Genomic DNA, 16,013 nt, shown 5'->3' on the forward strand with positions numbered 1-16,013 from the left:
GCTTTGTATTCTAAGGGGTTTCGGGCGTTGCTAACAGCCTCATTTTGGCAGTGAGGTGTGTCTTTTCCATTGACATATGGGGACGGGTAATGTAGAACATCACGGTGCAGAATAACATTGTCCAATAGAGTTTTTTTTTTCGTCTGATCGGTTTCCTCGACATGTTCCAAGAAACTCGTACAAACTACACCCTTTCTGAGAAATCGGCGGCATTGATCTGTGCGCATCGCACGGCTCTCGCCTTTTTGTATTTTGGTAAACAAGTACGTGCCAATCCTTTGACATATGTTTGGTTTCTGAGACACAGAAGACGCAGGTTTTATCCCCTGTAACCACGTACCTGAGAAATTTCTGCATTCAAAACATTTCAACAAATTTTTCACACTTTCATTTTGTTCGGAGATCAGATGTGTGTATATACACTTGACATATTTTGTGTACCGCAACTCACGAACTAATGCTTCCATAGCATTATGTCGGCAACCAATCACCTTACGCAGTTCTGATATAGTTACAATATAGTTACACGACGATTTCAGTCGGATCTTTGCACTTTCTTGGGGTCTCATCTGTCTCTTCGTTGTGTTGCCATTCCGTCTGCGATGGCAACACTTTACTACAACTTCCTTATCCAAGAATAACTTTCAGTATTGATTGTCAGTTCTCCACATGTAGCCTGCAGTGGGTTTCCGGCTCTTGAATCACACCTTTTTGCAAGAATTTGGATCATAGCTCCTGGTTTTACTCATTACTTAATGTCGTTTATTTAGTTACTTATATGAAGAATTACGCTGAGAGCATTAATTTAGAATTTTTTTTTTCCTTTTATAAAGTTGAGGAGATTTGATTATTTATACAAAGTTATATGAACTAGGTAAATTGTCAAGTTGAACGTTGCGTTTAAAATGCAGTTAACGAGTATCTGGAGACGTAACAAGATGCTGATGGACAAGCATATAATTCTCTCTCCTCTGTTAAACTATCGGTCTGGTTCTTTGCAGCTGTGATGAAGGAGGACTGGCATTCTAATTTAAAATTAATAAGATATAATGTTCAATCCTGGAACAAGGAAGAATTGCCACAAGAGTGGAAAGAATCAATCATTGTTCCAATTCACAAGAAAGGCGACAAAAGTGACTGTAATAATTATCGAGGCATTTCTCTTCTGTCAATATCCTATAAAATCCTTTCAAATATTCTATTAGCAAGATTGACCCCATACGCAGATGAAATTATTGGAGATTATCAGTGCGGATTTAGACGAAATCGATCAACTATAGACCAAATATTTACCATTCGCCAAATACTCGAAAAAAGTGGGAATACAATACCCCGGTACATCAATTATTTATTGATTTTAGAAAGGCGTGCGACTCGGTTAGGAGAGAAACATTATACAACGTTCTTATAGAACTTGGAATACCGAGAAAGCTAATTAGATTAATTAAGATATGTTTAAATGAATCCCAAAGTAAAGTCCGGGTAGGAAAATTTTTGTGCCCGACCTTTCACGTCGAAAATGGCCTGAAACAAGGAGATGCGTTGTCGCCATTATTTAATTTTGTTCTGAATACACCATAATGAAAGATATCAACCAGGGCCTAGAGTTGAACAGTATTCACCAGGTTATGGCATATGCTGATGATGTAAATTTAATAGGGGATGATAGAAGAACAATAGAAAGAAATGCAGAGATCTTATTAAACGCTTGCAGGGACGTGGGTTTAGAAGTAAATGCAGAGAAAACTAAATATATGGAAGTGTGTCGGGACCGTAATACGGGAAATTGTGGAGGCGTTAAAATATTAAATAATACTTTCGATAAAGTGGATACTTTCAAATATTTAGGATCAGTATTAACAGACGAAAATCATATTCACGAAGAAATTAAATGTCTATTAAAAGTAGGGAATTCGTGTTACTATTCGGTTCAAAATCTCTTGTCGCGAATTCTGTCGAAGAATTTGAAGCTTAAAATATATAAAACGATAATCATTCCTGTTCTGTATGGTTGCGAAACATGGTCGCTTACTCTGAGGGAAGAACATAGGCTGAAAGTATTTGAGAACACGATCCTGAGAAGAATATTCGGACCCAAGAGGAACGGGAATGGCGGAAACTTCATAACGAAGAACTACATAATTTATACGGTTTATTCGACATTGTTAGGGTCGTCAAGTCTAGGAGGCTTAGGTGGGCAGATCATGTAGTTAGAATGGAAGAAAGTAGAAACGCTTTCAAAATCTTGACTGGAAAACCCATCGGGAAACGACCATTAGGAAGACCTAGGCGCAGATGGGAGGACAATATTAAGATGGATCTTGCAGAGATAGGAATACAAAGTAGAAACTGGATCCAGTTAGCTAAGGATTAGGAAGTCAGTGGAGAGTTTTTTGTGAACGCGGCATTGAACTTCTAGGTTCCATAGGCCATAGAGTGAGTGAGTTAGTTAATGTTCAATCATAGTGTACTTAATCTTCTGTTTGAAGTGTACTTTGTGTTAAACGTTTATCGCGAACCTGTTAAAATTTCTTTTTAGTGTGTGTGGTTGAATGGCTAAGTCTTCCTCCACACTTGTACGTACATACGTTCGTACGTTTGTGGGGTGAGTCTCCTACGGATCATTGCAACAAAGTAGGCTTTTGAGACAGCTGTGCAGTTGCATAATAGTTTCATCACATGATAATTTACGACAGTTTTAACACTTAGAGAACAGCTTGGATGGCGAATCATCTTAGGGTTGAGTGAGATCTGTTTCAGAGATCAATGGCTGTCTGCTGGTCATAATCAGAGAGAATCATACGGATGGATGGTTGCTACTTCGGCAATACGGATCGCTATCCATTGACGCATTATTTGTACTAATTTTATGCTTTAATCAAGAGCAAATTACAGGACAAAGTCGTGTTTCAGTTTGAGTATTTAAGTCGATGTATAAGTGCACGAAGGTAATTCGAAAAAGGTTTTCGTAATGGTGTACAGTATATTTGATTTACCTCTTGTAAATAGTTCTATTTTCAACATAGTCACTCTTGACACTAATATTCTTTGTGCGATGATGTTCTAGAACATTTGTCAGATTCCTCTGGGCCTTCAAAACACTCCTCCACTGATAATTTTTAAGTTCTTAAGCTGAAGAAAATCGAAATCTACAAAAGTATATTTTCAGCTTGTATGAAGAAGTGGAAGTGTAATGGAGGCGGGTGTAGGTCATTCATTGATTTTGGCCATTTCAACTACACCTATATGAGGATGAAGATACTGCGTTTAGTTTTTGGTCTAGTATCAGCAATCGTTCTTCTAATAATGGTTATCTTCCAAACTTCATTGCTGTTTGAATTTAATGTTCACGTTGTAATAGTTGAAAGTAATGGAGCTGAATTCCCGAGGACATTTTTCATATGTATTGTATCCACTTTCCGGATCTTCCCCCCTGCTGCCCCACCAACGAGTACTTTCAGAAGATCTGAACTGACCTGGTTAAGACAAAGAACATTTCCAAAATGGTATTACAGAACTTTTCCTGGATTGCCCTCAGGTCTCAACAATGAGATGAGCATCAAGCACCGAGAGGTTCGGATGTCTCGTCTCGAAATCCTCACGGACATCCAGATCGCTCAGACCACGACAAACAAATATTCATACATGCAACGAAAACACATTAAATAAAATGACACAATGCTTATCTATTAAATGCACTGTGTAATAAATAAAATAAATAAGTAAAAAAAAAAAAAAAAAAAAAACATAGAAGAAAAACAATCACAACACTAGACACTGATATTGGCATAGACACTTGACTATTTCCACAAACAGAAAATTGCACTTCACATTTTATGACGTTATAACCTTTTAGATTTGTATCTTACATATATATAGACGAAACTTTATATTTGGGGGTTCGCCATAAACACTCCTCACACCACTCACTAACGGACGTGGAGGCGGAGGTTCACACTGTGGGGTAACACTAAAGTAATCCCACGACGTAAGTTTCTGGCTGCTGCGAGAAAAGTCCATATCCAGCAGAACACATACATGGAGTCACAATGTAGAATTAGGACATTGGAGGAGCCGTGCTACTTATATGAACAGGATCAGCGGACACGGAATTTCACTAAGTGGAGGCTAGCCGTGATACTAGTCTTTGATCGGGTACTAGCTCATGGGTAAATCCATTTGAAGTGGTCCAGAAAAGGAATAAATCGTTGCTCGACGATTTTTAAAAAATCTGATTTTTTATGTACAGGTAGCTTATCATGTCGTTAGTTCAAAATAAGCATTATTTTAATTTTATTGGCTTTTGGTTTCGAGTGGCAGCCATATTTGTTTTCGAAGATGTGCCATTTTGTGGTGTTGTAAGGGGTTACAGAATCTGAAATATCTCAGCCCCTAATTACCCTATCGTTGTGAAACCAAAACCAAAATGTTCAGTAAGTTCTGCACTTTAAGAGTGTATATTAGTTATTGTCATTCATAAATTATGAATGGGTAAAATTAAAATTTGAAAAAGTAGGTGATTGACGTTAAAAATCCCAACTTTGGCACCTATTATTTTTAAGAAGGAAAGGGGTCAGGAAGTTGAGCTTTACTGAATAAAGAGGTCTGATATGGTTCTTATCACTCACCAAGTTTCAACCCTTAGACGTGTCCCCCTTTGTTTCTAGAAATTATCAAAAATTCAGAAAAATGGAAAAAGCGCATATTTCACAGGTATATATCTCTGGTGGGGGACCTGATAAAAATATACAATTCCTCCCCATAACAGGTCTACATGATATTCTATACCCAAAATTAGGAGTTTCAGATTAGACTATAAGTACCTTTATTATGAACACAAAGTTATACCTATAAATAAGCATAGGCAAAAGTACGGATAAACGAGAGTTTACTGTATATCCATCATAAATCGGTTGACAATGGATGAATAATGCATAGAGTGGTTAAGCACAACATACAAGAACAATACTGGCTCTTACGTACAACTTAAACAGTCTGTTCCACAAAAAGTTTGGATATTTGATCACACAACTGCGGAGTGATAGTATGACACCGATCCGTTGCTGTTGTAACCTTATTGGGTGTAAGCTTTCGTAAAATGTTCTTGAAAGGTGGTATCCATGTCTTGTTGTCTCTTGAAATTTTGGATGAAGTTCATGGTCCTGGGGGTTCGTAAAAATGCAGTTTCACGTCATCATGTTCGATACTCACATCTTTAACAATTCCAATGTACCACTTTTCTTTAAAGATACATACTACTGTGTCACCTGTTTGGAGGCAGTGCAAGGACGCTTTTCTCACATTTACTTCCTGAAAGTCAGTAGAAACTGAAGGCCTGATTCAACATTATTATTTTCAATTTTGCTTTTTTCTTGTACAACAAAGATTTTTGTGTAGCATGTAGCACATAATGATTTTCCAGGAATCAGATCTACTGCATAATTCTTGTCCTTTAGTAAATGTGCACTCGAAATTTCTGCAAGTCCTTTTGTTATAGCTTTTTATGGATTTTTAGAGGGTCGCAACACGAATTACCAAAAACATGATGATACTTTCGAGTAAACTTCACTTCATGGTAGTTGCATATGTTTGCAATGCCACTGCTTGTTCGCATTAGCAGAAGATTCCTCTTCTCTTCACTGAAGTCATTAAGGGACATAATGCATCTTGCTACCGGCCCATACACACATTTATGACATTCTTCACCAATACATTTGCCTACATCACATTCCATTTTCTTCACTAATTTGATGCAGTATTCATACACAGATCTGCAGAAACACAACCGTCTTCTTGCGCTGTAAGCATCTGAGTGAAGCACTATTAGTGAATTCCTATCTGATGATGTCTGAACACGATTGTGCATGTTGAAACTAGGGCTGTTCCGATAATCGAGTAATCGATAACAATTTGATAAAATTTCAAAACCGTTTCATCGATAAAGAATTTTAATTTTATCGAATATCGAACTTTTGAGACTCGAAATGTTCGAGACTCTCGAAATGTTCGGGACACTCGAAATGTAAGAAACATTAGACAACTTCGAGACACTCGAACTGTTCGAGAATCTCGAATTGTTTGAAAGCAGCAAATACAGAAATATATTAATATGATCGCATTTGTCGAGTCGCTTGAATATTCAGAAAAGTTCGGAATTATCGGAGTTTTCGAAAGAAACGATGTATTCGTGGTTATCATAGTTGTATATAATATGTATTACATACTGTATATGCAGAGTGTTCATTTTAAAACTTCTTTCCTTAGGAATGTAGTGAAGGAAAAGTTTTTTCCCCACAGATCTGTACAAGGTTTAAGCAGTCTATCAGAAAAGAGAAACAGAAAACATGCATCACCCGAAAGGAATTGGAATCCAAGACAACATTAGTCTACTAATAGTCACTTTGCCGATTGCGCCAATAACGGGGCAGGCAGAAAAATAATTTTACATATGATTTCGACAAATACAACTTTGCAATAACTTATCAGATGAAAAAAGTTGTTTGACTAGTTTAGGTGCAAGAAGAAATCATTGGAGAGGTGAAGGAACCGAACTGTTCATCACTACTTTTGATAATATCCAAAACTTCAATAATACTCGAAATGTCGATAATACCCGAAACTTCGATAACACTCGAAATGCTGATAATACCCGAAACTTCGATATTACTCGAAATGTCGATAATACCCGAAACTTCGATAATACTCGAAATGTTGATAATACCCGAAACTTCGATAATACTCGAAATGTTGATAATACCCGAAACTTCGATAATACTCGAAATGTCGATAATACCCGAAACATCGATAATTTAAAATACTCGAACGGTTTCGAGTAACCGATGACAACTCGATAAATTTTCACTCCCGAAGTTCGATAGATCTTCACCCTTATCGAACACCCCTAGTTGGAACAAGAACTCTGCTGAATTGTGTTTTCAGTACATTTGTTCTGTTTGCTTATTAACAGGATAACACTTGTTCTTGTATGTTGTGCTTAACCACTCTATGCATTATTCGTCCATTGCCAACCGCTTTATGATGGATATACAGTAAACTCTCGTTTATCCGTACTTTTGCCTATGCTTATTTATAGGTATAACTTTGTGTTCATAATAAAGGTACTTATAGTCTAATCTGAAACTCCTAATTTTGGGTATAGAATAATAGCATGTAGACCTGTTATGGGGAGGAATTGTATATTTTTATCAGGTCCCCCACCAGAGATATATACCTGTGAAATATGCGCTTTTTCCATTTTTCTGAATTTTTGATAATTTCTAGAAACAAAGGGGGACACGTCTAAGGGTTGAAACTTGGTGAGTGATAAGAACCATATCAGACCTCTTTATTCAGTAAAGCTCAACTTCCTGACCCCTTTCCTTCTTAAAAATAATAGGTGCCAAAGTTGGGATTTTTAACGTCAATCACCTACTTTTTCAAATTTTAATTTTACCCATTCATAATTTATGAATGACAATAACTAATATACACTCTTAAAGTGCAGAACTTACTGAACATTTTGGTTTTGGTTTCACAACGATAGGATAATTAGGGGCTGAGATATTTCAGATTCTGTAATCCCTTACAACATCACAAAATGGCACATCTTCGAAATCAAATATGGCTGCCACTCGAAACCAAAAGCCAATAAAATTAAAATAATGCTAATTTTGAACTAATGACATGTTAAGGTAACAGCACACAAAAAATCAGAATTTTTAAAAATTGTCGAGCAACATGCATTGGACCACTTGATATGGATTTACCCTCATGCACCTTTGCGTAATTCTATATTGAGTTAAACGAACGTGTTGGCTATATTGACGCGTGGAGAAAAGTCTGTGCTCTAGGTGTAAGCTGAATTGACCGATTGGTCAATGTTGGCAGTTCATTTTAAAATGTACTCAGGTTAAACCACCTGTATGGTTATGCAAATTAGATGTTGAATCGGCGTTAATTCACACTTCACTGGCCACAATGTACAAAAACATTACGATAACTTGGTTGAGAGAACTTTTAGATAAGAATGGCCGAACGATATGGTTAACGACGCTGTGGCTAGATCGCAGCTGGTCTGCTAGTATTTCCATAAAAGTGATTGAAGAATGCATTTGATTTAGTTCCAAATAACTATAAACATAGTCTTTGGATATTAATGAGTAAGGAAGAAACACTGATAACCCAAGTAAAAGAAAATACAATTATTATATATGTAGTTCAGATAATGAATGTAGCCTTTGTTATTCACTAAAAGCTTCTCACAGTGAAAAAACGTTTGACATATATGTATGAGTGAATGATGAAAGACTCTTTTCTTGATTCGTGGGAAAGAAATTGAATTCACCAGTTCCCACCGAAGAAATTATTTGCGTCGCAAAAATAAAGCATAAATTGAAGAATGATTTCTGTCTTTCCAAAATATACAGAGCGTCCACAAAAATTACTTACATAACCTTGTGACCGTTACAGTATTTCTGTTGCCTTCATACCCTTATTCACCGAATATTAAATGTCCTCTCAATGTTCAAAATTTGTCAATTTCTAAAACACCGTGCACTGCAATTAAACTATAACAGTCACGTATAACTTCAGCCATTGTGTACTGATTCAAAAATGCAAATTGTTATAACGGAAGATGGCCCATAACTCTTTTGAAAGTAGTGCTTTCATCTAAGTCTAAGAGATTTATCAAATCACTCGTGTAAATAAAAATAAATTAATAAAATCAGAAATAATCTTACCTACAAGATTTTATTCATATTTATACCGTACATACATAAGCATGTTATCCCCTTTTTTTTTTACCCAAGGGCTTTGTATATAGTTTGTTTTTCAGTATATTATCGTAAACTTTGTCCGTAATGAAAGCTTCTCTGATTGTCTATAGTCGTAAATAAATAAATAAATAAATAAAATAAAACAAAATAAAAAAGTGCATTTTGTTATTGTCTAGTGAAACTGGAATAAAATTCTTGAAATAGGAGAAAAGAGCTACAAGAGATTTGGACTGGTTTTGATTGAAAATTGGCCAATGTCATTTTGCAAGTTTTAGTAAAGCTAATTTAAACGTACGCAATGAAAAAAATAAATTCCAACTGGATTTATTTATTGTACTGTAATTATATGTAATTTGAGTTACAGGTGTAAAGCAGTGTATTTTCAGTTACGAAAGTTAAACCGATCAGGTATTAATTTCATATACTGATATAATGAAGACTTGTTTGTATTTCCTTTTATATAATTAAAATATGTCGACATACCAATGTTGCAGAAATACGTAAAATAAGACCCAAAATACTTACATTCATTCGTTCGTATTGAAGGCGCGAAGTAAAAAAAAAAAAAAAAAAAAAAAAAGCCTGTTTCCCAATTCTTTCTAAAATAAGCTAAAGACTAATGGAAATGCTAAATTATACTTCATTAATCAAATTTCAATGCAGTTTTATCTGAGGTTTTTGTAGATGGTCTTAATGAAACAGTTCTTTTTGTAGTTTGATATGAATCATGATAGCTGTGTTGTTAAAACTGACTGTATGTACTGTTGTTTTCCAGGTGAGACAGAACAGAAGGAGCAGTTGCAGGATGTGGAAGACCAGGATGTGTCGTAACTGTGTCTGGATGTTACTGGCCAGTGCACCGCTTGTGTCACCGTGGTCTCTTCTTCATCCTCTTTGTTCGTTGGGCGTGGCCGTTCCGTGAACTGAGCACAAGAACTGAGTGACGGGGCGGGGGAAGTGGGGAGTTTACCAGCATCGGGGTCATTCCAGACATCTCAAATCTCTAAACTTCTCTCCTTGTTTAGTATTCTTTCACTGGGATTTTTTTCTAGATTCATTTTTGTTTAGTTTGGCGTTTCGTTGAACTGGCGTGTGATGGATAAGTTTTTTCTATACGTCTTCATGCTGGTATATTTGCTTAAAAATAAACAAAAAGAAATACGTGTTAAAAGGTGGAATTGACGTTGTAGCTGGTAGTAATGCGTGGCCAAGAGTTAAGAAGAAATCAGACGTGGACAGATTTAAATGTCATGCAACATCATCAAGGGAGCAAATTGTATCCAGTGATCATTTAAGAACAATTCTACCTTCTTTTATTTTTTGGCTTCGCCATTGGATGTGATTTTACATTTTGTTAACGTTATATTTCTTGTTTATCAATCATTCCACTGAGTTGTATTGTGTAATTTGATCTATATTGAGAAGAAAAATCGATCATCCCCCTTCCCATAAATGTGATTCTAGTTGAGTATTTATTGGTACTTAAACTAGGTTTAAATTAAATAAGTGAAGAGTTGGTAAGAATGCTGAACTCTACGCTTTTAATCACTGTCCTGCAACCATTAGCCTTGGCTGTATTTAGTGTTTCTTGGCTTAAGTGCATCAACCGTAGCTGTAGTTCCCTCTTTACCTTCACATTATGTAGAGCGGAAAGTATTTGCTAAAATAAGACTCGTAAAGCGCCTCTTGCTCAAAAACAAACAAAATTTTGGGCGAGTCTGATCCCTGCTCATCGTATCTGACATGACCCCTTCACCCTATTATTTTTTTTTTTGGTGTTACTGTGTCAGCTACAAGCTACTCTGCCTTGTTCCCCACACCCCCCCTTGTATCTGTGATGCCGAAATAAAGATAAAATTGTAGTGAATTTTTTTCTCCAGCCTTTTTTGGAAAGTGAGAAATATCAGATACCTCTGCCATACCTCAGCTTCATTTGTTTTGCCTCTGTAATGTTACTGGTCTGGTCACGCAATTTATACTGTGTATTACAAGTTTTAACGAGCATTATATGTATTTTGACAATGTTATTCAATATAAATATACCGGTGTGTGTAGCTTGCTGATTTTTTTAAACGTAATAGCAATACTTAAATAAGGAAAAAAAAATGTGCAATGAAAAACTAGACCATTAAAAATTTATATTTGTGGGCAAAACAAGTGAAGCATTGATTTCTTTTCACTGTGCTGCTGTAGAAAACTTTTGTGTGATACTTCCACACTGAGAGAGAAGAGGTGATTAATATAGAAGAAAGTTTTAAAAGAAATGTGCTTAGCTTTCCGTTGTGACCTGCATTGAACTACTTTTGTATTTACAGATTATTTTGTTAACACCCTATAACAAATAATAGTCATTTCCCTCTCTTGGAGAAAACAAAATCTAGCAAAGTAACTTACAATGTTGTGTCAGTGTGATTAAAAAAAAAAAAAAAAAATGTATTAATCGTCAGATCAAACACCAGAACGCAATATTAGACTGTCTTTTAAGGCTCTAGCAAGAAAAATCAAGTTGCTTTATAAAAATTGTATTTTATTGTATCAAAGCAATTGTAAATTTTGGGATGCGTACTCGTTGTCAGGATTTTAATGTCATAAGTTGTTCGTAGTATAGTTGATTGTGAAACAATGAATAAGGACCAGGGTTTTTGATGGTAAAAAGTAAGCTATATTTACGTCAAGTTAAAAACAACTTTTTTTTCCTCTTTCTCAGCCTTAGTGTTTGCGTGTGTGTAAACGATTCTATGGACTGAAAAAAAAAATTGTCATACGAAGTACCTTAGACCAAAGTTGTCAAACTGCAGAGAGAAAAAATATATACATATATATATATATACATACATTTTTCTGCTTTGTGAATCTGTCACTTGCTAACACTTTTGCTGGAAATTTTCTGAGCTAACTGATGCTAGTTTCACAAATACATACACTTAAACAACGTATTGTCTTTTGTGTTAAGAACGTTGACCTCTGATTGTCGGTTGCTGGTTTTGTTTTGGAGAAAGTAAATGTGTAATTTTTTTTGCATGTGCAGAATATACAGATATGAATGGGTCCTTTTTTAAATTTTTTTTTAAAACTATATTAAAACGTTAAAGAATGCATGGAAAGTCCAGTTAAAATAACTCTATGTTTGCTTTATCAATATTGCAACTGTGATAGTTAATAATCTATAATTTAAAAATTCAGATAATATTTTTGTCATGTAATAACTTTTAGAAAGAAAAGCAATGCATTGCATGTTAGCTATTAACACTATTTTGCAAATGGTAAACGAATTTAAGGGAAACCATCTTTAAAAGCATAACCATAGGCGACTTGTGGACCAGTTAAACTGCCAGCATTATCCACTGAAGTGAAGGACCAATATATTCTGTGGAGAATTTTCCGTTATTTATTTTTTCTTGTTGCTGGAAATTTTTAGATATTTATCAATAAAAATAACCTTTTTCAACATACAGAAAGCAGATAAAATAATAAGAAAATGAAATAATCTCCAATTTGTTCATATGGAATACAGTTTACGAAATAAGTGCCAGCTATTTGAATTGATGAACAAAGTTATATTGTCTTTTCGAAGCTACTGTTTAAAATATTTTGATCCCTTTCTGAGTTAAAATTGATATTTATGGGTATATTAATTCATTTGTATATTGAGCACATTAATTTTAAAGATCCCCGGTGCTGTTTGCCGGAAATAGTAGTGAAAAATCTTTGAGGGGGAGGGAGGAACATGAAAGCGGTCAGTCCTTTTTGTGTTTAAAAAGAACCACCACCTGATTGTTCAGGGAGAGAGGGTATAAAGTGGGACCGCTTTTTTAAATTATAGAATGAAAGAAGAGTTCAAAATTTGTCCTGCTTCAGAAATAGTAATATTGTATTAACTTGAAGCATTGCTAGTAGAAAATTCGATTGTTTTTTTTTTTCTGGAGGAAAAAAAAATCAGTTTGTGTACACATTTTTGTCACTAGTATACATAATCGTTAATTCCACTTGAACGTGTTGTATTTAGTATTAGAGACCGAAAATACCATAATCCTTTGCAATAACGTAACTAAGTGAAAATTCTGCTTAAAAGCGCAATGGAGAAGTGATCACAAAATGCATTTTTCTTTGTAAATTAGTAGAAAAACAGTGAATTAAAATATCCGTGAATTACTAGTATTGCTGCTACATGCTTACTGATTATTGAGTGGAAAAGTTCTGATGCTTTGATGTTTTAATAAATATGTGTATGTTTGGTATTTCATGCTTTTGAACTCAGTATGTTAAATGTTCATGGATGCTACTACTACTACTACTACTACACAGTGATTGGTTCCTAAGAAGTAGTAATTTTGTTTCCTTAATTATTTCAACTTGTAACAAAATTCAGTGGCACTCAATGGTGAACGTAAATAAAAGAATACTAGTTTTTGCCTATGTTAACACATTCCTTTAATATGTTTGAGTAGTTATGCGGGTGTGAACTAGCATCTGACGAATGAAGAACTAAAATATCGAATGCATATGATGGCTGTTACGCTGCTAAGGAAAAGTACTGGGATAAACTAACGTTTTTTTTTTTTTCTTTTTTACGTTTTTGCAAATGTACATAGAGAATACCTAAATGGAAAATGTTGCAAGTCACAGTTCCTGAAAGTCTTGAATATCTTTCAAGTACAATTTATCGGAAGGAACTTAGAAAATAACCATTGCGTCGTACAATCCAACTTTCTTCTTTTCTGCTTTTAGGTAAAGGAAAATGTGTTTTAATACGTTGAAGTAGAATATCAAAAGAAATGAATGGAGCTTCAGTTTTACTCTACAATCGGATTTTAGGTCAGAACATGGTACACCAGTTCATGATTTTTTTCTAAATACTAATATTGATAATAATCGCGTAGCACATGCATAATAATCGCATAGCATAATTGGTTCATGTCTGTCGTTACGTATGTAGGGTGACCAGAGTTAGAAAATAAAGCAGGACATTGAACAAATCGACATAATTTGTTAACCCCCTAGGCATGCCAGTGAAAGAGAAGTCTGTAGCTTTTCAAAGTAACCAGGTTTTTATCTGTTTGGCTTTATTTCTAATTTTAATTTTTACATTGCCTTCTGACATTTAGTGAACCAGGATTAGGGTGTATCTATTGTCTCGTGAGTGTCGATTTTTGTATGACTGAATTTCATGTAGAAGGATCGATCTCTGTTTCAAAACACTAGGAATCAATAAAAGAAATTACTACTGAAAAATGAGGTCTACTGAAAAATGTCTACAAACTACTGCTTACAGTAGCGCTGTTGTCCCGATATTATAATATTCGGAAGAATAAAAGGTTCTGTGTTTAAATTATGTTTGAGTGTTTAAGCCTGTTCGTTTACTTACCACAACAGTTTGAAGTGGTACCTCAAAAACCTCTGTTAGTCAATGCGGAATGCGTCAATGAACTCATCTTATTTTTGTGTGAGAGAACAGTCATTATACGTTAAATCAGATGAGTACGGACATTGTCATTAATTCGATATTTTAACTGAAAAAAAAAAAAAAGTTTTGTGAGTGGGAACGGGCGTTGTGGTGGTGAAGAATGATACGAGGAATTGGGTTTGTTGTATGCAAGTCATTGTTGGCCTATGGCAGACAAATTATCACTCATTTACAGTCCTATCTTCTAAAGCTATAGTGTTAGAAATGCCCAGTGTAACCGAAGAAACAATCATTTACTTGGTAGCACTCTCTGAAAACAATTTTCAGCCCACTTTGAAACGCCCAAACTGGATTGTTACTTAGTTTCTAGTTCGTACGAATAGATCCAAGCTTTGTCCCCTGTAACGATGTAGTACACCAAATTTCGACTTAATTTTTTGAACATTTCTCTATGCCAATTGACATGAACTTGAGTTATTAATCTATGGCCAAGTTGTATAGAATCCAACAGCTTGAAAAGGTGACCATACAAAAATGTATGTATTGCCTATGTGTAAGAATTCTCACGACATGTCTCATACCGATCTATCTCATTCTTTTCACATACAATTACTGGCAATAACATGTGGACGGAGGAAATACATACTGAGAAATGTGTAACCGCGCTGGAATTCGGAAAACCAATTGTACAATGTTCCATTGGATGGGGCTTAATCTCCAAAAGACAAATGAAATAATACCTTGTTACGGTGTTTCAGGATACGAGATTTGAAGTCGTAAAAAAAATCATTGTCCGGAAGTTTTCACGAAAAGTTTCCACTTCTCGTACAGAACCACTACTACAAAGATAAGTCAAAAATTATCCGCAATTGTGACATAACTCGTCTTATATTCATACTGACCTCTGTCCTCGTGTATTTTATTGTTATGCTGTGATGGTGCTATGAAAGTTTGATGCTAATTCCTCCATTTGTCTTCCTTTTGTTGTAGATAGATCAGGTTTGCTTCATTAGAAGTTTCCACTAAAGAGGAACAACGATCAGTGATCCTGTTTTTGTGGTCGAAAGGTGTATCAGGGGCCGCAGTCCATCAGATTTCGACACAATACGGGAACAGTGTCTTGCCGCATCGGAATGTCTACGAATGGACTGAAAAATTCAAAAATGGTCGCACAAGTGTTACGCATGAGAAAGGAGGCGGACGACCATCTACAGCCACAAATAACATTGAGCATGCACGTAACATAGTTCTGTTAGACAGACTAGTAACTATTGACTATTGTGCCGAAAGTCTTGATGGGTTGTGGCCGCTGGTACACCTTCCGAACACAAAAACCGGATCTCTATTCGTTGTTCCTCTTTGGTGCAAATTTGGAAATTTTCATAGCATGACCACAACAGCATAACAATAAAATACAAAGGATAGAGGTTAGTATGAACAATGTAAGAAGTTACGTCAAAATTGTGGAGAATTTTTGGCCTACCCTCGTACAAATTGCTATGAAAGATCAATGAATTGGCTTAAAGATAATTTAAACAAAGGTCTATTCTTCCAAATTCCATAATAGAATACGTCACTGGAAGCAGTAGTTTGCAGAAGCTTTTCCAGCAGCACTCGTATACTACGTGAGTCAAAAACGCAAGCCTCTTGAAAAGGTACATTTTGCATCCAATTTTCTTTTTTCTTTTTCCTTTAAAAAAATGACAATCTGAAAAGAAAAAAGAATCCCTTTACAAACGGGAGTCTGGTCACCCTACACACACAGTTTTTCTCTGGTTAAAAGTTGAAGTACACATCATTGACGCATGCGTACTGCAGGTAACTGAAGTGAC

The 16,013-nt window shown here is 35.3% G+C and overlaps 1 protein-coding gene across 1 annotated transcript in view; it reads left to right on the top strand.

Moving 5' to 3' along the window:
- Positions 1–13,199, top strand: part of 14-3-3epsilon (tyrosine 3-monooxygenase/tryptophan 5-monooxygenase activation protein epsilon) — an 86,453-nt gene extending 73,254 nt beyond the window's left edge. Inside the window, exon 6 of the mRNA XM_081768242.1 lies at positions 9,553–13,199. Coding sequence (XP_081624368.1) covers positions 9,553–9,608 — 56 coding nt within the window. The 3' untranslated portion in view covers positions 9,609–13,199. The remainder of the gene's footprint in view (positions 1–9,552) is intronic.
- The last annotated feature ends 2,814 nt before the right edge of the window (positions 13,200–16,013 follow it).

The sequence above is a fragment of the Thermobia domestica genome, chromosome 8 (assembly GCF_964235325.1).
Source record: "Thermobia domestica chromosome 8, izTheDome1.hap1.1, whole genome shotgun sequence".
In the NCBI taxonomy this organism is placed as follows: domain Eukaryota; kingdom Metazoa; phylum Arthropoda; class Insecta; order Zygentoma; family Lepismatidae; genus Thermobia; species Thermobia domestica.